Below are 21,751 nucleotides of genomic sequence, written 5' to 3'. Positions count from 1 at the left end.
TTTAGCATCTCCGTTGCTTTGTGGGGCCATGTGGCACCGAGCACAGGATAATTCCACAGCTTTCATTAAAACACACAATCATCAAACATTTAAAGTCCATGGGCGATGTTTTGGGGAACTATTATAATAATTAGAAAAGGAAAATGGGTTTAATAAAAGTTGTAAACAATTATCATCAACCAGACCTTGTCCCTTTCTGCAAACCCCATCTGCATTGCACATCTGGGCACGGGAAGCAGGGAGTAATAGTACTCAATCTCAGCTACCCTGGCCCAGAAGAGAAGGCACGCGCGTTCCGGGGTCACTCTGGGACGCAGCGATGACAAAGAAACTTGAGGAAGACAAATCTGTAAAATAAGCAAAGGAACAAATAAATACCCTTTCAATCAGACATTAGTGTCCTCGCCTCCTGGCAACCCGTCGCTGGATGCTCGGGGCTCGTTTTCACAAAGCCGCGTAGACTCTCTGCTTTGCCAGGCTGATACAAAAGCATTTCAACATGAGTGAAGACTTTAGGGCCAGTGTTTATTACAGCAGATGGGGCGCGGTGTGGCGGGGCCCGAGCGTCCTGGCGAGGGGAGGAGTAATACATCTGGAACGAATGAAGCTGCACTGGCCTAAGCGAGAGGCGAGGGAAGGTGTGACCGCATCTGACGAGTGGGTTACAGGGGTCAGTGTGCGGTTCTTCCCTCCACAGGGGTCAGCGTGCGGTTCTTCCCTCCGCATCAGGCTCTGAGAGCAAAAGCACGGACGGAGGTGAGGGATGGCTTCGTCTCTTGCAGGAGAGGGAGCGGCCGGGCGGTTCAGCTGGAAGCCTGCCGCTGCCTCACCCTTCACAAGTACTTGGAGCACGGTTTTCCGGAGCCCAGCTTCTGCCGTCGGACTCTTGTCACGCCTTCCTCTGAAGCCTGGCACGTACAACTCTGTAGCTTTTAGATGCGTTTCAGCTGTGAAGATATGAGACATGCAAGGTTAAAATTGCAAACTCTTACTTAGAAGTAGTAATGGACAAACTCTAATCTACTTAATTGTGCCAAGCAGTGAAATCTTTGGGTGCGACTCATCCTTGTGAGGGTACAAAGCCGCTGTGTTGAATGAAGCAGTCTGCTAGCTCTGACAGCTGGGCTGCGTTGATCACGAGCATCTTCTAAGAGATGAGAAGTTACAATCCCAAATTACACCCATTGGAGGAATATTCTGAAAAGAAGGTTAACGTCTTTTAGGTTTGATATTTTATGCACATCAGCCATGATCTGGAGTGCTTCTCATCTGCGTGGAGAGACGTAGGGTGTTCACACTTGGCCTCTCTGATCCCCAGTTCCCATTGTACTCCCTGCAATACTCTGTGAGCTCCTGATGATATGCAGCGCCTTTCTTCAAGGTGATGGAGGTGCTTGTCTTTTTACTTAGGAAAGAAATTTAAGATAACGTGGAAGGGAAAGAGATTCTGGTGATCTAGTGAAGAAGTTGTTTAACACGCAGATGCGTGCTCCAACTGAATTCTGTGTACTGATAGGTATTGAATAGGCTTTTCTTGAATCGGCAGATCGTTTATGTCATATGATACTTCATGTGAGTATCAGCTGCTTTAGGAAGAAGCCAAGGCACCAGACTGAGAGCCAAGGTCTGTCTGACTTGCAAGCACCTCTGTTTTGAGTGACTACCACCCGGGAGAGGCCCCCATTTCAGGCAGTACTTCCAGTTGAGCTGTCCTCTTCTTTTCTTGAAAAGCGCAGACCCCTCTTGAGGCCAGGGAACACAAAAATAGAGCTGTGGTGACCTGCCCAGTCACCGGCCACTTTCCAGACAGGCCACCCGCAAGGTTTGCCCGAGGGAGCATTGCTAGAGCTATTGCTGGATGCCACCCTGCTCCGCTGCCCCCACACCTGGGCTTTTCCCACCCACAGCACCCCAAGGGAATATTGCCACACGGCTGTGATTTGTGTATTCTTGCGGGAGCGCAAACAGGACTGGGGCGGGGGGAAGTAGCAACGCCTTTTTTGCTTTGAATCGAGGGTTCTTCAGCTAGGTCTGGCAGCCCAACTCTAAATATGAGAAACGGGGCCGTTTCATCTGCTGCCGTGCACTTTTCTTGCCGCACAGCCTGGGCTGGATGCCGAGTCCCACCGAAGGGCGAGCACCCCGAAGGTAGCGGATGCCCGTGGGTGGGGCTGGCCTCTGCCTGAGCGCAGCAGAGCCCAGCTCTTGAGTGTTGCGTTTGGGCAGACTGTTGGCTGCTGACCTAAATTGAGACTGAGCAAAGAGAGCAAGCAGCTGCCCCGCCACTGTTGCTCTGTTTTCAGCGTGGATCGAGCCTCCCTAATCCCCTCGGATTTTGTATCTACCAAAACAGCTTGGGCCCATCAGTAAATTGCAGCGGCATATGGTCCAGGTTTATGAGTAATCTGGCACACGCTTAAGGCAAGGAGGACGTCATCCTTCAGCAAATACAGAAAATATTGTGGGGCTTTTTTTTATGACTATATTTAATATAGTTGATGAGAAAGCTGTGAGAAATGTTTACCTTTTAAGCCAGTCCTATTTAAACTTCAGCTGGCTGGTTGAAGCAGCTACATAACTGGAAACAAATATAAATAAAAGGGGAGTCGCACTGTCCCGCAAACATTTTGTTGCTTAATAGTGACCCCGTAGGTGCGTTTGCGGCTAGAGAAGGCGGCAGTCAGCTAGTGCCACCAGTCACCCCAAACGCAGCACCGGGGGGAGGGAGGTACCCGGTGTCACAACAGCCACTTGAAAAAGTCCTCATCACCTCCGTACAGGTGAAGAAGTTCCTCTAGATGTGGTGCGTGCCAGAGGGCACGGCCTCATCCGTGTTAGAGGAGTAAAATGCAGTGCGGGCTCTTTGGGAGAAAAAGGCCTGATCTTGGCCAGCTTGGCGCACCTGACCTTGTTACGTGATGGCAGGGGTGTCCTGGCTTCGTTTACAGCTGTTCTGCAAGTGTACAGAAAGACACTATCCAGCATGAATTTAGTCACCGTTGGCGTTGTCTGGGCAATCTTAAAGATGTCCAAGTCCTGGTCAAGTATACCTGTTTGCTACAGTCTGACTTGGCAGGAAGATGAACACCGCGAGTGGTTTCAGCTGCCGTTAGCCTTGCTATGTAATACGTTGGCAACGTAAAATGTTTTCTTTGGTTGCACAGACACGGCCTGTAGCTGCATGCCAGAACCAGGACACTGCAACATCAAACGATGAAGTCATCTCCAAGGCGAGGCTTCACGTGTCCTTTCCTGTGACCCGCTCGGCAGCGAGGGGAATGGAGAAGAGAACGTGGCTGGCTCGGAGCTACTGCTTTCCTCCAATATTTAGGGGCCGTTGCACATAGGTTAGACCTCATCTTTGCAGAGCAAACCGACTGCAAAGTGCTTCCAGCCCACCGCGTCCCCTACGTGCCGAGCCAGGACCGGGGCTGCCGCACGCGTGGGCTAAGATGCTGTGTTCGGTCTGCTCTGCCAGAGACGGAATCGCCCATCGCTGCTCTCTTTCAGTGCGTTGTGGCTGCTCCTCATCACAAAGGGCGATTAAAGAGATTGTCACTGGCAAGTGTTTAATTGTGAAGTCCAGGGACTGTGCAGGACGTAGTGATGGCAAGTAGCAGCTCTGAGCTGCGGGGTCCCGTGTCTTCAGTCGCCGCTGGCTTCCCCCGGCACCCAAAACTTCAGGGAAACTTTTGCCTCTAACCAAACGAAAGACAGGGATGAGCCTTTTTGCAGGGGCTTGAAGCGATGAGTTTGCACTAGAGAGTTTACGGTTCTTATAAAACAGAGAAATTAGATCTCAAAGACTAAAATAGTTGTTAAGTGGTCAGGCCAACGTGCGTTTACTTTCTCAGGTGCTCCTGTTAGACATAATAGGAGAACTTCACCTATTTCTCCAGCTGCTTTTAAGAAGGAAGGAATTTTTCATGTAAAGAAAACAAAACGGCTTGAGAAAACAGGTCTTATACCATTTTTATGCATCAGAAGAAGCGGAAACAGCATGTTTCCCTTTCTGGAGAGAGCTGTTAGCCTCAGCGCTTCTAAAGGTTTGAAAGCCAAGTCCAGCAACCAAAGAAACGAGTATGTCTTTCAGCTGACTTACACGGGCTGGATTGGACACCAACATTGCGCCAAATGATACCGTCTCGTAAAATTAACAAAAGGGAACTTTTGGTTATCAGATGGTCTGTTCACAGGAAATTACTTGAAATAGCAAAGCCACTCCATCAGCTGGTTTGATTTATTTACAGATACAGAAAAGTTAGTGACTTTTCAGAGAAAGTTTCAGAGAAGTCCTGCAGTCCACGTGTTGGTAGCTTTAGAGAGAATTACCATAAAGCTTGGTTTAGAGGAACCTGGGAAGCTTACCGCAATCTTTCTGTACAATGACTGCAGAAAATACTGGCACACACGTGCCTCACCTTGAGTGGCTGAGGCCAGGGAGCCTTTTGGCCCAGTACGTGCATCTCCTTTGGTTTCCCTGCAGAAAACAGAGGGACCTGATCCGTGCTTCGGGGCAGGTTGGGAGAGGAGAAGAGGGTAGCGCTCAGAGGTCTGGAGTTGCAGGTTTCTCTGGGCAGTGCAGATCCCCAGCGAGGACGCCCTGGACGGCCAAATCCAATCCCTTAGTGCCGTGGCTAGTCAGCCGGCAGCCCTGTAGCGACTGGGTTACTCCGTGCGCGGTAATATTTTTGCATGCTAACATGGGGATAATCAAGCCTTGCGTGTCAGGAAAGAAAGCAACCTTTGCGTGGGCCGGGAAGCTTTGTGCAGCTCGTTCCCGTGCTCCGCGCGGTGGTGCTGCGGAGGTGGGGGGGGGGGGGGGGGGGGGGGTGGCTGCGTGACTCCCTGGGAAGTACCAGGGAGAAGCTGAAACAAAGCGCTGGATTTTCTGACCTATTTTTTGCAGGCAGGGAAAACAGTCACAGAGCTTGGTTGGGATTTATGATGTGCTGTGGCCACCGCGTCCTCCTTAAAAACCGACCATGGCAATCGAAAATATTTCCCAGTAAGTGCAATGACCCCCCCACCCCCCGCTGCCGTCAGTCCTCACGCTCACGTTCCCTGGGTCCCACCAGAGGAAGTACCAGGGGATGCAGAGAATAGTTTGTGCAAATCCCCGAGGAATCTGTGCTACAGGGTTTCTAACCGCAAAGTGCAAACACTTTGATAAATCTATTTAAATAAGAGCAAGGGCATCGCTGGGGAGGCTGGCAGAGCTCTGTGTGCAGAGCTGCTGAGCCTTATGGAAAGGATATGAATGACACGGGTGCTGCAGAGGGCAAGGAGAATTTGAGTGTCAGCTGGGGGACGTGGGCACTCAAGGCTGACCCTGAGCGATCTCTGCCCCTGCTTGCTCTGTGGTTTGTGAAGAAGTTCCAAATTCTCCTAGGAAAGCCTCCATGCTGTCAGCCCCTTGCTTTCAAACCCTGGTAACAGGGCCTCAAGCAGCTTATAAATACCTTAAACCTTGGCTTTTTAAAACGTTAAACAGTGCTTTTGGGATTGTATTTGTTCAAACCTTATGTATCTTGGTGGCTCAGATTTTTAGCTCTTTGCTGCAATCTTTGAGGTAATACACTGTACAGTTTAAAAAGCAAAGCTTCTTTTAAGTGGAAACTGGGGTTTTTTAAGGCTAGGGATTGTGGTTTGGTTTTTTTTGTTTTGCATAGTCCGATTCTGCACGCTGGTAATGAAAGAAAAAAAAAAAGCTCATGTTAATGGGTGGGATCGAGACCACGGGATCTCGGCAGCCAGATATAAAAATTCCTGTCTCTGGATCAGGGCATCCCTGGGCCGCTAATGGTGGCCTGGCCTGGGAGAGCGTGCAGGGAAAGTATATGTGCTGGCACTGTTGTCATGTATTTTTATGCTGCTCCTGCCGTGTGTCACTGTGACAGGAAGCTGGACTAGATGGATGTTTGGTCTGAACCGTGACTGCTGTAGTGGTATTTTGGGGGGTCTTAATAATAACCGGTCTGTATGCCTTGGAAGATGAGAGGTGATGGAGCGGTCCCTGAGCTTGTTCTCCTCCGGCCAGAGCGCTTGTCCGTCATCTCTGTCCGCCTTCTTTGACTCAGTCGACGGCAATATAGCTTGTTGTATAGCGTTTAGAGGAAGTAGGTTAGCCGCGTCTTGCGACAGTGGGGCTTTCTAGTTAAAATGTAGCGGGGGTCTCTGTGTGGGCCATAAGCAGTGATCAGCACTGGATAGCTGTACCAGGGCTGGCAGGGACACCTTCGCCGAAGGGTCAGATGGCATGGGGGGGATGCTCTGGTGTGTCGTTGCTGCTGTTTGGTTTGTAACGAGGAGGGACTAGTTCCCCAGGTTTATTAACTGTGCTGGTTACAGGGAACAGATGGGCGCGTGCCTTTTTGTGCCACGCTACTAGTTCATTGATGGCATTTTCCAGCTGAGCAAGAGACCGCGTTCCAATTGGGCTGTTTCGTGGCAAGCGGGCTGAAGAGCCAACCTGCGAGCAGGGGGTGCAGCGTCCCCATGGACGTGCTCTCTGCTGCGGGGCTGGCGGTCCCTTCTGGTTCTTCCATTTCCAAAGCAAATTGCTGGAGCTCCAACCAAGGAGCTTAACTTTTCTGTAGTCCCTAGAAAGCCAAGGGCATCTGCTCACAGTTCTTATTTTAAGTGTGTGTTGACAGGATCTTCACATGCTCTGTTGCTTTGCTGCTGATTTTGCGTTTGCTTGGATCGATGAGGGACACGGCCCCGCCTCGCCCTGCCGGGTCGCTTTGGGCACGGCAAAGGCCCTTCCTGTCCGTGGCCTGCTCGCTGACGGGGCACAGGCACCTCGTGAGGTCCCTGCGTTACAGCGGGCTTCCCGCTGGGTCGGGGCAGCTCCTCTGTGTGCAGGAACCGGCCCTGCAGCAAAGGGGGAACGCCAACCCACATCTTGCACCTCGGGCATCGAGAGGGAGACGACTTTGTGCCTGAAAAACAGTCAACACGTTCTTTCCCCTCTTGCTGCCCTTGATGTGAGGAAGGAAACAGCATCATGCATATGGTTTTGCCAGTATTTTTTAAAGCAACTTGTGCCTGAACAGTGGGAAGGCCTGGAGCTGCAGGTGTGCGGCAGAGCTGTGTTCTGTGGCTGTTGGTGCGACTCTCCTTTCTTTATGCGGCTGGGACTTCACCGTGGGATTTTCCCGGCTGCGGTGACAGGACGTTACTTCTTCCCTGAGTCCTTTCAGAGGCAGTGTGAGGCAGTGAATCCTGGTGGGGTGAAGTAGCACAACCCCGAGAGTGAACAAAAGGCATGATCTGTACCTCCCGAATCTCCTCGAAGCCTCTGTTGGTATCTAACCTGTATTTTCAAAGTATTTAACTTCATCCATTGCTCGTGCATTTCACTGCCCTTAACAAGTTTCATTGACTGCCCTTAGCGAGTTTCATACATCACGGATCTTTGCATCCTTCGGTCATTTTTAACCTTGACTTGCTATCGCTGATAGCAAAATTACCAAGACAGTTTTTCACCGATTAAAACTCTAGATATGGTGAAACTATTGTCTCTCTTGAGGTGAGGAAACCAGTCGTCACAAGAGGTCAACATTTACTTGAGTTGCCGCGCAGCAGTGCGTGAGATAATGGGGTCAGTCCTCCCTGTTTGTTCCTGAGGAAATTGTAGTAACTTAGTTGTTTCTGTGGGCATTGATTGGAGGAGGAGGAGTTTAAAAGAGCCCGGAGATATTGGTGATATCGCACGCAGTTTTAGGGAAAATTATCCTGTGCTCTAGGGAAAGTTTTCACCAGTGAAGCCTAGTCATGATGTTGAGAAATTAACTGATAGAGAAGAAAAAAGGTTACGGAGAAGCAAGGCAGGGAACAGTGTTATTTACTGTTGTCTCTATTGTGCACATAAACGGAGCTAGTAATCGTGGTCCCGTGTGGTTCCCTTCGTCACGCCGATAGTATTCCTGGGCAGCACCTGCCGTGCCGCCCTTCAGCGGGACGTTGCTGAAAGCCGTGTTCCCGTCCTGCGGTGGGATGTGGCACCTAGGCGTGCCTAAGCCGCTACACAGGGCTTTGTGTCTGCAGGGGGTAAATGCCAAAGTGGTGGAGTCATCACACGTGGAAGATTTAGAGCAAGGGAGAGCAGCAGCAGTTGCAGTTTATGCGCGGACAGTCTCCGTAAGGCGGCAAGTCCAGAGAGGCACCGTTAGCAAGGGGTTTCTCTGCTCAGGGGTACCTCCCTGGTCTTGCCTTCGCTTTTAACCACTCGGGGTCCTGGGCGCAAGCTGACTGCTCCTGTGTTAGAGATGAGAGCCTCTTTCTTGGGTTTGTGGGTTAGCATATGGCAGGTCGCACCCTGCAGAAGAAATTATGCTCTCCTGCTGTAAGAGGATTTGTAGGAGGGTTATGCTGACTTGCCTGGCAGAACGGGGAGCAAATGGGAAGCCTGTCACCTGAGGGATGTGTCTGCCATGTTAGGGAGCAGCTGGCAGCAGGGTGCTGTGAAAGGTGCTCTGACGGGCACGGGCCAGAGAGGCGGCGGAGCGTGGTGACCAGGTGCCTCTCCCCAGCTTCGTAAGAAACGGGCGGGAGGCCAGAGATGTTTAGGAATGCAGCCCTGAACAAAACAGAAGGAAAACAAAATTCAACAGCAGAGGAATTGTACGTGAGCTATCATCTTTCAAAAGATGTGAGCGCGTGCCCTTGTTCCGTCAAGCCACAGGAGCTCTTAAGCCCCTGGGTTGAATCTCCAGCAGCGTGATTTAGAAATTAAAAAATCAAGAGGTCTGTTTAACAGGGAGGCTGTGGGTATCCAGGGCTTATTTGAGGAAAAGTGTGTCTCTAGGGCCAATTTAGGTACCTGCAGATCGCTGTGAGACCCCAGAATTCAGTGTTTTATTATGCTGTTATTTTCCTTGTATGTTGTTCTTATTCTCTGGAGAATGTAAACAGGAAAAGTCAGTATTTTGTGATACCGAGATGCTGTTCTTAGCCAGCTCTAGTGTCAGCCATGTGTTGCACAATCACAGCAGCCCGCAGCCAAGCCTTCTCTCGGTTTCTTCTGTTTGGCGCTGCTTTCTCCTGCATATTTCAGCAGAGGACCAGAGGTTGTGCCAGCGCTCAGGGTATGCCCAAGTCGCAGGGAGGCACGGCACCCCTCACCAGCCAACGCAGTGCAGCAGTGGTCAGCGCCGACAACTTTTCTCCTTGGCAAGATCAGCCCTAAAACAGCAGAGGTTTGTGAGTCACTTACGAAACCCCTCTGAGCCCGCTGCCTGCATCGCTTCAGACCAAAGTCGGGTTGTTCCGACGCCTTCGGCAAGCCCCTTGGCCAGGGCCCGCGCGGGCCCCCCGCACCAAATTTCGGCTGGTCCCTGTGCAACAGGATCGTTTGCGCTCCTGAAAACTGTTGAGTTGATGGGGAGTACTTTAAAGGCGAGAGCTCTTGGCACTGGTTTGGCTGTGGGCTGATGTCAGTGATAAAAGTCCCACTTATTTCCAAGCTGCAGCGTTAAGTTTTGGTGAAAAGCTTCTGAAAATCCTGTCTGAAGCAGTTTTTCATCAACACCCACTAACAGACTGTTGGGGTGGAGAAGGGAAAGGGAAATCTCTGTGCTGTGTGGCTCCCAGGAGCCTCCGCCTCTCCAACCCGTCCCTCAGCTTGCTTTGGGTAGGACGTAGCATGGGCTGGGGGCGTGCGTTTAGGGAGTTGGGCTGGCGGAAAGGGGAAGGGTGCAGCCTGTTACCTCCTGAGCTCTGTCTTTAACTTTGCTCCTACCGTCCTTCTGGCCTAGGCATTGTGGGAGTTTCAAGACCAGAATGAAGGGGGCTCGGGGGCCAGAGAGGGTCGGACATTATCTCCCTGCGTCTTATACCGGTACCTACAGGCCCGCCGTGCATGCTGGAGCCTCATGCAGTGCCACGGGAAGGCCTGGCGCGAAGCAAAAGTCAAAACGCTTTTCATGAGAGGAAGCAGAAGAATAGCATTGCCTTAGGCGCAGGAGAGGCAGGTTTTCCAGCCTGAAGTCACCTCAGAAACGGGCTTTTGCTCTCTCTCTGTAGAGGTTGGTTTGGATGGGGACCATCCCCTATGCAGTATGTTTAAGATGGGACGTTTTCTCCCTTCCCTTGGAAAACCATGCGGAATAGGTAAAAAAGGGACTCCACACACGCCCCTCGTGCGCTGAGCCAAGTGACTTGCCTTGTGGCGTGTCGTTGTGCGGCATGGGAGCGCGGCAGCGTGCCGCGCGTAGACTCGTGAACCCTATAGCTGCGCCGGAGCGCGCAGCCTCGGAATCCCACCGGTACAGCCGTGCGAACCAGGAACGCGTCCCTGCGAGCCTCTCCTTCCGTTGACAGCCATAACTAAACTGCACACCCAGCCATGAGCTGAGAGCAGCCAAAGCATGTAAATAGCTCCCCGAAATGCAGCTGCGGTGGCTTCACGTGGGAAAGAGAAAGCCTTGTTTGTCTGCTGTGGCCAGAGTTAACGCAGGAAGGGGAAAAAAATGGCATTTCCAAAAGAGAGTGGGAGCTTCTGAGTAGCTCTGGCCTTAAAGATATTTTTTTAATAGGTATCATTGCGTGGAAAAAAAATGTCTCTTTTGTCAGACTGGCACGCCTCAGCCTCTGCCTGTTGCCCTTGATGTTCTGTTTTTATCTCACAACTTGATGACTCAGAATTTGTATTTGTAGCTGTGCACATGCGCAAAGCGTCCTCCTGCTGCTGCAGGACACGCACGCTGGATCCCTGAAAGCTGAAGGAGTTAAAGTGCTTTCAAATTGGCCTATTCATGCTAATAAAGTACCTTGGAGCTGGTCCAGCAGGCAGACACCTGGGTATTATTTGAGCATCTGACACCCCTAGAGAACCGGAGCCTTGATGAGCTTTATACACTCTCAGAAATCTTGGAAAAGAAAGGAGGCTTTCCATAGAAAATGGATTTTTCAGGGCCAGCTGAAGGACACGATGTTCAAGATCATTGCTTTAAAATAATTTCAGCTGCAGTTAATGTGAAGCAAAGAAGAAAAGAAAACCCAAGACAGTGAAAGGATAATTAATTCTGAGTTTGAACTGCAATTTGAAAGGGCTATATTGTGAAGTGACCCTTTACCAACTTATATCTGAACTGGCTCTTCTCGTAAAACCCTTTTACAGATGAAATGTAGTGTTGTTTTACCTTTATACCACATGTTTGTTCTCCCCTAGTATTGTGGCGTGACCTTGAATTCAGACCTTTCCCAGAAGAGACCGATGTCGCGAGGGGGTGCTAGGGCGAGCCCCGGGGGCACAGGCACCGGCTTTGCTGCGGCAAAGCTCTCTCCAGGGCCCACCCGAGTTTCCTTTGGTCGTGCCGCACGGCAGCTGGCTGTCCCCGCAGCTCGTCTCAGAGGTGTCCTTCGTCCTCACTTCTTTCTTCCTCCTTTCTCCCTAAATAATCCTAACATGCGCCTGTGCCAAGATAAGTTTTGCAAAACACATGTTTGACCATTCGGCCATCCCTTTGGCGAGCTACGGTGTCCCCACTTCCCCAGGGGTCTCACCCCATAAAGCTGCTCTTCTGCGAGGCAGCTTTCAGCTCTGAGTGAACTTAGGTCAATAGATAACGCTCTCTGGCTCCAACCTTGTCCACCTACCGTCTCCCCTCCATTTGTAGCGCATTTTGCACTAAATTTCTCCAGAAGCTTAGAAATGCTTTTCAGGAGGAGATGTTCCAGTGACTGAAGCCTGTACAGAATGTCATGTTTATTACTGGGCAATTCCACTGTAATTTGAAAAATATATATTTCTGGCCTACTTCTTCTTCGTCAGCTTACAGAGAAACCAAATAAAAAGCATCAAGGCCAGAGCTCTAATGAGATTCACATTTTGGACATCATATTAGTACAATAATGCATTTCACACTGTTGTTTCCTAATTTGCCTAATCAAATAAAAGGAGATCAAGCATTACATAGCCCAGCCTCCCCGTTCCAACAAGGTAACACTGAACCCATCAGTTTTGCAGTTCAATTAATTTTCCCTACACAGGTTGGCTAAAGCACATAATTTAATCAGCATTTTGCAGTTCTGTCAATAGACACAATATATTCCGGGTGTTGACAATACCCTGAGCAGCTGTCCCGAGTACTGAGGAATTGCTGAGTGCACGGATAATGCGGAGAAGTTTTTGGAAGGAGCAAAGGCATCTTGGGCTGCTGCGTTAAACGCTGTCGCGTCGGTGTGTCATAGTGGTACGGGTTCTTTGCTGTAGTATTCGGCTGCCAGGTGAATAAAATGCTTTGCTCTCGCGCTGTGGTCAGAGCAGGCGGGTTTCCCTGTGCTGTCGGTAGATTATCCAGGGGAGTAAGGGAGGTCGCTGGTGCTCAGCCAGATGGCCAGGGCCGGTGAGGCGTTACTGGGCTTCTGAGGCGCTGAGTAAATGCGAAAGGAAGCGATCTGGTCGAGGAGGGATCTCTCCATGGCTGATTCCAGTCTGGTAAGTAAAATCCAGAAATGGACAAGAAGCGTTCTTCGGGTGCATCCATTTCTTTAAGGATATCTTAGAAGAAGTGCGATGTTAGGAAGAAGTCTTCATCTTTCCTTCCAGCTACCACAGAAGGCTGTGCTCCAGGAGTGCTGCGAGGCTCTGGGTGTCGGCGCCCTCGGCGAGTCCTCGGCCAGCCAGCAGCTGGGGATAGACAAACCTGTCTGCCACAGTTAACCGAGTCCAGCCGCAGCGAGCGTGCAGGGCACGTAAGAGAAAAAACTGGCGTCTTCCGAGGCGGCCGAGGTACTGCAGCCCATCTGAAGAGTTTGTAACGAGCTGGTTCTCTTTCTGCTCTCTGATGTCCACTGCAGGGTCTGTCCTGCTGAGCAGCCTAAGCACCGCTGCAGGTAGCTGAACACTTTCTTGTGTGCTGCCTGATCTGCTATATGGAAAAAAGCAGTTCTACATATATAAATTGTGTGCTTGAACCTGGCATCCGTCTCTTGCCTGTAGAGCAAAACTGAGAACTTGAAAATAAGCTGCGGTATTGTTGCCATTGCAAGTATTTTTCTCCTACAACTTACTGGAGAATTTAGCGGAATTTGAGACTACATTTTTTTAAAGGATAACCAACTAATGGATTGGGTTTGGGGCTTTGTCGTAATTTGTTGTGGTTTAGGAACGACATTTCAGTGCCTGTGATGTAATAACAAGAGCTAAAAATCATTAAAAAAACCCCCAACGCCAAAGTATAAAAAAAAATAAAGGCTTAGTGCTGTTTGCCAGGAGATTTGTCCCCGGGTTTTGCTCTCTGCTGTAGAGCACATGAAAAGGTTTCTGTGTAGATGGGATTTTTGCCTTAAAAAGGTGGATTTGTTCTCAGTCACGTTAATGAGATGTTGGTGTGGTTTGCTTTAATAGGCTTCGGCAACAGTGCCGGTGTCCGCGCGTGCCAGGTGCGCCGGGTTCAGGGGCGAGCCGTGTGTGGTAGGTGTGCTCCTCGGGCTTGTGCAGCTCTGGGCGCAGGGAACTTCTCAATGGGGAGCTCAGGCGTCCCCTCGGGCCCGAGCTGGGTGCGGCGGCCCTTCGTGCCATACTGGCCTGCAGACTTGGTTGTGTTCCCGTCGTGCTTTCTCCGATGTCCTCCTTCCGTGGGACGCTTGGGGCTGCGTTCTCCAAAGCCCGTCAGTAACGGAGGTCCTGGGCCTGGCTGCTTTTGCTCCTTCGGCTTGGTGCTGGCACGCTGGCTTCAAAAGCCAGATCGGCAAATCACCAGCGAGTCTGACATAGGTGAACGTTTCTTTTTTCTCTGTAACTTTGCTCAGCAGGAAGGGCCAGTTAGTCCACGTGGGAAGTCTCCTGTGGGGTCCCCGTCCCCCAGAACAGCACCCCGTCAAGTCAGTTCCTGCAGAAATACGGGCGATGTGAGGAACGGTGTAGCTCCTGGGGTTTGGAGGAGACTGTTGCAGCTCTCTCTTGTGAGATACGTTTTCTTTGTCCCTCACGCAGGACTGCAGTAACAGGCAGATTGGTGCTGAAACAGGCATCAGAGACCTGATCGGTACGGCTGGCGCTCCTGCGAACACTCGTACTTCACTGTTGCTTGGGTAAGGGCTTGACTTCAGCACGTGGTCCATGCTGCTCCACGGAAGGCAGCTGCTACAGCCATAGGGAGCCAGCTGAGAGCAATCCTATGGATTCCAGTTTGGGAAAATAAGCTCATTTACAAAATAAGGCGGAACAAGTAAATGAAAAAAATAAGTGTGAATTAAATAATATGACTTTGCTGCAAACATGTAGATCAACTGTTTGCTTTTCCATAGGATGCAGAGCCATCCTTGTGACACGGTAAGAATCGTTGTAAGTTTACTGCCAAAAAATAAAAAATCATGCAATATAGGCATTTTCTTGTATCCAAAGTCCCTCATTATATTAAAAAAATTATTGCAGCAGAAAATTTACAAGTGCATCACAGGACCCACTTGAACTGTTAAACAGATGGCACCTACACAAGACCCAAAAATATATAACAATTTTAATTGAGCCAATGCAAAACAGATTTGTGAAATAAAATAGTACATGCCAGGTCTAATAAGGCTTTTACTAGAAATTTTGACATTAAGTAATTTTGTAGTGGCACAAGAAGTATTTAGAAGATGCTCATTAGCAAATGTATCGTTTACTGCACTTGCCTACTGTGATCACTTAAGTTTTTGATCGGTACATTTCTACCTGCTTTTACTTCGCCTCAGTACAGTTCGTCTGCCTCCTTTTGACATTGGAGGCTTGCCGTTTTTAATGGTATTGTTTCCAATTCAACTCCTTGGGCTGGATCCCTTTCTCTTTGCTGAACAGAGTGGCGAAACCTGCCCACCCCCTTCAGAGTCTGAAAGAGAACGTTTCGTAATGCTTGAGCTTGGCTTTGACAGCAGATGACCTCATTATTTATGCCCATTCTGCTGGTGGTGTCAGGCTGAAAGTTTTGACACGGAAGGAGCACTTAACCTTTGTGTCGCCTGCCACCGAGCAAACCTACTCTTGAAAAAGGAGACCTGCGTGCTGGCGCCAGGCTGCAGCGGAGCGCAGGGCAGGTTCTGCGGAGCCTGCTGCCGACCGTCCTCGTTATGCCCGGTCTCAGTCGGGGCGAGCAGAGCTCTGCGTGCGGGGAAGGGCAAAGCCGAGCTCCTGAAAAATCTGTACCGTTTTCTGCCTGACAGTATGTGCGCGCAGAGAAGGTGGCTCTAGCGAGATGCCCCCCTGACTTGAGCACTCACGTCTGAAGGCAGCTACTGTATATCTAGGTCAGGTTCTTGTTACGTCGCCTTCCTTCTCCCAGCTCCTTGTGTTATCTCGTGGGAGACCCTCTAGGCCACAGGTGCTTCCCCACGCCCGAGGATGGAGAAGAAGGTCGGTAGCGCTTCTGCAAGATGAGTACGTCTGGATTAGCTGCTGAGAGGGAGGCACGTGCTTGCCCCAGAACGTCCCGGGGCACCACGCAACTTGGCAGGAGACGGGAAACATCTCGTGGCACGTGAGCGGGATGTGGCCGGGTCCTGCCGCCCAGCGCTGCAGACTTCAGTTTCTGAAGTCTGAGAGAAGTTCCAGTGAGCTAAAATCTCAAGACAGATGGTGACGGCACCTTCGCTGCTTCCCAGTGAGCTAGAAAAAAGAAAACTCGTCTGTGGCAGACCGGTGTTATTTTAGTCACGAGGTAGCAGCCAATAACCACAGGATAAAATGTGATTTTTTTTTTTTTTCCCACCTGGAAAAAAAACCTAATTGATAGCTCTCAGTTTCTTCACCCTTCCGTGCGGCCTAAATTGTGACAAATAAAAGAGGCGGGTTCGGCACTTCTCCCACAGCTGGAAGGGGATCTTGTGTCTAAAATGACAGAACACAAAACTCCCCGGTCCCTTTCCACGTGCAGGGAGGAAAAGCAAAAGGTAAAAGCTACCCTACTTGTGGCTTTCACTCTTTTTTTTTTTTTTTTTTTTCCTTGAGTATGTCAACATGATTTGAATTGTAAGGACATGCTTAAAAGTGAAAACAATGAACAGTACAGTCTTATGTCACCACGAATTTTGAAGAGGCTGGATAACCGTGTATTCGGAGTCTATCAAAATCACAGGGAAGGGATGTAAACATGACTTGCATGAGGTACCGTTTACTGAGACAGTTAAAAAAATGACGTTTTCTTTTGCCTTGAGAAAAAAACAAAACGCCACACACAGGAGTTAGGATTGCACCCACAATGTGGGCGTGTTAGGACATTTTAATATGATGACGTTAAGTAAACATCAGTATGTGAAACGCGGAGTTGTGATGTCGCATTAAGGACAATTAGAAGGGGAGAGATGCGGCACAGTAATTTCCTGCAGAAAAATACCAGCATGAATTCATACCAGCCTGCCTGGGCTTTCATGCAGTGCTCGTGGCTCAGAATGAACCTGTATCGTGACGCTCAAGAAAATTCCCTTACCTTTCACCTTAGATCAGCCTGACCCCTCTCCTTTTGTTTAAACCCAGCGGATTAATGTTTGATCAAAGCTGTAGTTCTTGTTAAAATAAAAAACAACCAAAAGGGAACACTGAAAAATGCATTTTAATTTTTCTTTCATCTTAACTCCTGCCAATTAATTTCTGCTTTTATCAAAATACATAAAATAAAACAGCCAAGTTATATTTAGGATGTCCTATTGTCCACAATAACATTTCCTGTTCCTATAAATTCTGCCTTGTCTCGGTTGAAACAGGAGCTCCTCAAGGACTGGCTGGCAGTGTTTCTGTGTGTTTTGTGCATTGCTCTTTAGGGGGAAAAAAACCAAACAAAGAAAAAAAACATTTTCACCAATGTGCTTTTCTTGCTAGTGACGCTCTCCTATGTGGTGAGCTATGTGTTCTGTTTCTCAGCATGATCAAGTAAAAGGACTATCAATAAATCTCTTAAAAATCGAGAGATTATTGTAGAGTGCTGTTTGTCTCACGCAGACCCAGTTTTGTTTAAATGGCTTGCCTGAGAACAGCGTTTGCAGACATCTAGGATTACCAGGGAATTGATCATAAAGACAGTGAAGCCAACTTGCCATTTTCCTAACGCTTCGGGTTTTTTCTGCTCGATTGTGCTGCATCTGAAACAAGTTTCAATGCAGCTGGTGGCATTGGGGTAAGAAGCCATTTTGATTGTATTTCCTGTGCCCTGGAATTGCTGCTTGCTGCCCCGTGATTACTTTGTCTCGTGTTGTACATCCACGGTACGTTGTTGGCACGCTGTCTTTGTGGGCAAGGCGTGCACCCTTTACAAAGCTGGTGCTGAGGCGGAACTTGTAGTTCAACTGTAAGGAAAGCAAATGAACGCTCAGCGTCTGTGCCACGGCAGTAACCGCTTTGTACAGAACAGAGACCCGGAGCGCGACTTCCTGGGAAAGCTCTGCGCCTTCCCGAGAAGGGAAACTTGTCTGAGTAGACGCTCTTTCTCCTGTCATTTTTTGAGAGATCAGAGGTTTCCTAAACAACTTGAACACGTGAAGGGTCACGCTACCCAACGCCTGTAGTTGCCGTCTCATCTGTATTTAGAGGATCTCTTTCATACGCAAATAAGATACTGAAATAAGAGCAGGCATCTTGTTAAAGAACCATTTCAGACTGCGGAGTTTATGCGTACTTCTAAGTAGAATGTTTTCTTGATTACGCTTACGCTCATCTAAATTTTCAAGAGACTGTTACTTTTCTTATGCAGGCTAAAATAGGTACGACCAATGTTATCAGGACACGGGCTTTCTGTAAGGAGATACCCAAGGTTTGAAACTGTGCCAGGGACGTACTCTGTTAACCCTCCCGATTGTGGTTTTCACAGGCATTTTGAGCTCTCGTGCCAAGGAAGTCTTATTTTGTGTCATTCTGAATCACTGGATTTTAAAGTATTATTACCCTCTGCCTTTTGCCCCCAAATTGTTTGTGACAGATATTCCACGCTGTATAATAATGAAACTCTTAGGGTATTATCTTCAGCTAAATGCAAAGTGTGGCGCACTGTAATATCATGCCAATTAGAAGGGAAAAATCAATGTAGATACCTGAAATACGTTTTTGCTTGGTATCAGCCACTCTGTGAAAAATTGCGCGTTCCACGGTTTTTAATGAATATGGATAGACAGCTACAGAGGACAAAAGATTATTAGTGCATTTCTATTTCTGTGGCTCGGTTTGTTAGAAATATTCTTTGAGAGGCAGCAGATACATGCGAGGGGAAAAAAATCCTCTTCATCTGCATGTTTTTCCTGTTATGCAACACACTGCTCAAAATGCAAGCTGACAATTCCAGCGATATCTCAAAAGTGTCGCGTTTACATTAAATATGGGGGGAAAATAAGTAAAATGGAGCAGAGTTTATTTTAACTTGGTGTGTGACGAGCTCTGTGTTTCTGCCTGTACCGCCTCAGCATCTTGAGGAGCGGTACAGACCCTCACCTGTGTCCTAGCAAACCTACCTAGTTTTGGTGCGTCATCTCGAGTTAAGCTGGAGAGTACACAGAGGTTTAATCAGTGGCTTGAAATAAAGCCCAAGACTTGTTGATGGCTCATGGATAAAATCAACCTTTTGTACGTAACGGAGCTAAAAGGTCCCCACTCGACAGCCGGTGGTATCGAAGCTGAGATGGGAGCGAGAAGCCATCTCTGGGCACTTCATTGTTCTGTATACCTGACCGATGCTGCGTACTGTACGAGCCGGTGTCTGACAGGTTCTCGCTGCCTGTGCGACAGTCGGGAGCCCCCGAGTTAGGCTGTGGCAGGCTTTCTCGGCACGCCACGTGGGGCCACGGGAAGATGGGATGTCTTTTGAAGCCGGTATCGGGGGTGACCATGTAGCTGGCAGAATGAAGGTGTAAGTTGTGAACAGGGTGGGAGCCTAGGGGCGGGGAGAAGAAGGACGAAATAATCGCCGAAACTTAGATAATAATTTTATTTATAGTCTAATGTGCTCACATGGCTGTTGATGATGAGGCTACCAGTGACATAAATAAACTCAAGCAAAAGATGTAAGCGAGTGGATAGATGCAAAGACTTCTTTGGGCAGTGCTACGAATTTGGACATCGACCAAGAGTCCCTTGCAATTTCAATGAAGAGCACAAAGGAGATAATTAGACCAGGATGCTTCGCGTTGCTCTTTCCATCTTGCGCACATTCATGCCCACCGAATGTGAAATGTTCGCCTTTTCCCCTCCAACGTGATGGTTGTTGAACTTATTTTTAGTGTCATTTGATAAGCCTCCCTGCTCGCAGAGAGACATCCCACTGACCCAGCCACTGGTCATTGTCTATACCAGTTCCCATCAAAGCGGGCGCGCTTTGTCAGGTTTCGACTCGAATATCCATTTTGCATCTGAAGTACAGTATCGAAAGTGACTGGATCATTTGAGCCTTTTTCTTCAGCTGCTCCCTCCTTCCTCCCCCACAGTGTTTCCGCTCACGCTAACATAATTTGGCATCGTCGACGTGACACGACACTGGTTTTTCTAAAAAATTATAATACGTACATCGTCAATGTTTTGTGATGGCCGGCGCTCCCGTACATTTAATTTCTAAATTGATGGAAGGAGGTCTTTTTCCCCTGCTGAATCTTAACCAATGCTCGGTGCCCCCTCAAAAACCGAGTAATGCACATACAGTAATAGGTCATTCAATGTCAAAAGGCATAAAAAAGATGAGCAAAATCTTCACAGGCTGCTGCTTGCTGTTGCCTTTAATTATATTAATTAAACTTTGAAATTCTCATGCAAAGAGAGTTGCTGGCTTGTGACGCTGAAGAGCCCTTGGAGATTTGGGGAGGGGGGGGGACCCTGAGATACCAGCTTAGTGGCTACTGCTTTTTTTAATCTAAAAAAAAAAAAAAATACATAAGCCTACAACTGCTAGGTATGTTTATAGATGATGATGTTTTATGCGCTACTGAACTCTGAATGCAGGAAAGGGGGGAAAAACCACCAGCCACAGTGTCAAGGTCTTGAAGCATCAGTCCCTCAAACTCCGCTCAAGATCTCTGGTTACAGGCTGTCTTCCCGTGGAATAACGCTCTATTAATTTTCTTCCTGTCCCGGGTGCATAATGAAAGGAAGGTGTCTTCAAAAACTAAAGGGCAAAGTCTTGCTTGCTACCAATACCTCGAGGCATCCTGTCTACATTTTGTCATGCGTGTGCACTTTTCAGTGTTAGAATGACAAGATTTCCAGTCAGAAGGTTCCCGTAAGGCACGCTGCGATGGGAGACTCGCAAGGGTTTTGTGATCTGACATCGCTGTAAGGCACTCAACTCTTGTGCTTGCTTAGCCGGGTGGGAATTTTTATCCTCTGCCTTTGGCTAGTAGTCCCCGTTTAAATAACACGTGCCATCTCTGCATCTGAGAAACTTTGCATCTCAGCTAAAAGCACATTACGTCCTGAGAATTTGTAGTCCTTAAAAAACCATAAAATAACAAAAATAGAAAAACATTATCTTCTTTGGTGGCTGTATTCTCCCTTTTGTGTTCTGTAAAAGCAAAGGCATGCAAGTCAGTGCGGCTGCTCTCGTCACTGTTGCAAATCACAGAGTATCAAGGCGCTGGGGTGAAACGGGGGTGCTCGGTACAGCCGTGTCGGCTCCTGGGAGTGGGGAACGCAGAAACCTTCTGAGTTCGGGCTTGAAGATGATCCAAGAAAGGCAAGGAAGTGCTGGGGTCTCTCTGCTTGGTTGAAAAGTGGCAATGTGGCTGTCTCTCCTCCTGGTATCCGCTTCTCCTCCTCTACTGAGATTGAACTCGGGTGAAGTTGATACATCGGCCCTGAGGGGGGGAAAAAAGAGAGAAGCTCTTATTGGTGGAGTAATAAATGCAACCAACATCTTTGAATGCTGAATATCAGATGCTAGAAGGCGGCTGTAATGTAAATTCAGATGTTTGTAGAAATAGCATAGCCATGAAAAACCTTTTAAGAATTAATGGAAATTACCCAGAGTGAGGCACTAAATTTGACTTACAAATTTATGATGTTAGGAAAGCAGCGATGACACAGAAGACACATTTTGAACACTGTCGGGCCTTTTGGGAGGATAATTTACAAATTCTCAGTAACTGTAGTGAGCAAACTCAAACCTATTTAAACGTGGTAAAGGAAGATCACGGCAGAGACCGATACGCCCCGCAGATCTCCCCCGAGCCGAATCCTCGCGCAGACAGCACGGATGAACGTGACTGTTAGTTAGCAGAGCTGCTGCTGATTTGAAACTGTATTTTATTAGCAATAACCCGAGCTCTGCATCTATAAAAGCTGTTCTTACGTGCTTTAAAATCGCTGTGCACAGGAGAAGCGGTTTCTTTTGGTGCCGTACACGAGTAAATACCATTCTCCCATAAACGGGCCCAGATTAATCTTGACAGCTTTTAGTGTAGCTGAATGAAACAAATCCACTAGCAAAAATCATGACCCCTTTTTATTAATTTGGGATAAGCCCTAAAAATTGTCAGTCGCTTCTCGGAGCGTTATTTAAATGCCCAAACTTGAAATAGATCATTGGTTTTTGAAGTAGGGTGTACTCTCAACAGAACAGCTCCTCTCTTTAAACTGGTCTTCTGGGCACAGCAGCGATACCCTTCCTTTTGCGATGGAAAAAGCCAGCTTAGGTCAAGCCTTTGTTCAGAACTTGCCTACCTGGAGAGACTAGTTCTCCAGGGTATGCTGGGGAAATCTGAAGTACTTGTGCGAAAAGGCCTGTGGTACGATTAGCGAATGCCAGCCGGTATTGCGTGTTTTGGCGTGAGGTTCTTTGTTCGTTACCGAGTCTCT

General features: G+C 48.6%; 1 protein-coding gene and 1 long non-coding RNA gene across 3 annotated transcripts in view; one reads left to right on the top strand and one right to left on the bottom strand.

Annotated features, from left to right (window-relative positions):
• The window catches only part of LOC142601598 (uncharacterized), a 306,344-nt gene that overhangs the window by 239,825 nt on the left and 44,768 nt on the right, over positions 1-21,751 (top strand). The window lies entirely within an intron of this gene.
• ANTXR2 (ANTXR cell adhesion molecule 2) overlaps positions 18,883-21,751 on the bottom strand; it is a 116,669-nt gene continuing 113,800 nt past the window's right edge. For both annotated transcript variants that reach the window (XM_075750786.1, XM_075750785.1), the window contains one exon: positions 18,883-20,751. In XM_075750786.1, coding sequence (XP_075606901.1) covers positions 20,713-20,751 — 39 coding nt within the window. In that variant the 3' untranslated portion in view covers positions 18,883-20,712. The remainder of the gene's footprint in view (positions 20,752-21,751) is intronic.

The sequence above is a fragment of the Balearica regulorum genome, chromosome 4 (assembly GCF_011004875.1).
Source record: "Balearica regulorum gibbericeps isolate bBalReg1 chromosome 4, bBalReg1.pri, whole genome shotgun sequence".
Taxonomy (NCBI): domain Eukaryota; kingdom Metazoa; phylum Chordata; class Aves; order Gruiformes; family Gruidae; genus Balearica; species Balearica regulorum.
This window is presented reverse-complemented; position numbering and strand designations above follow the sequence as displayed.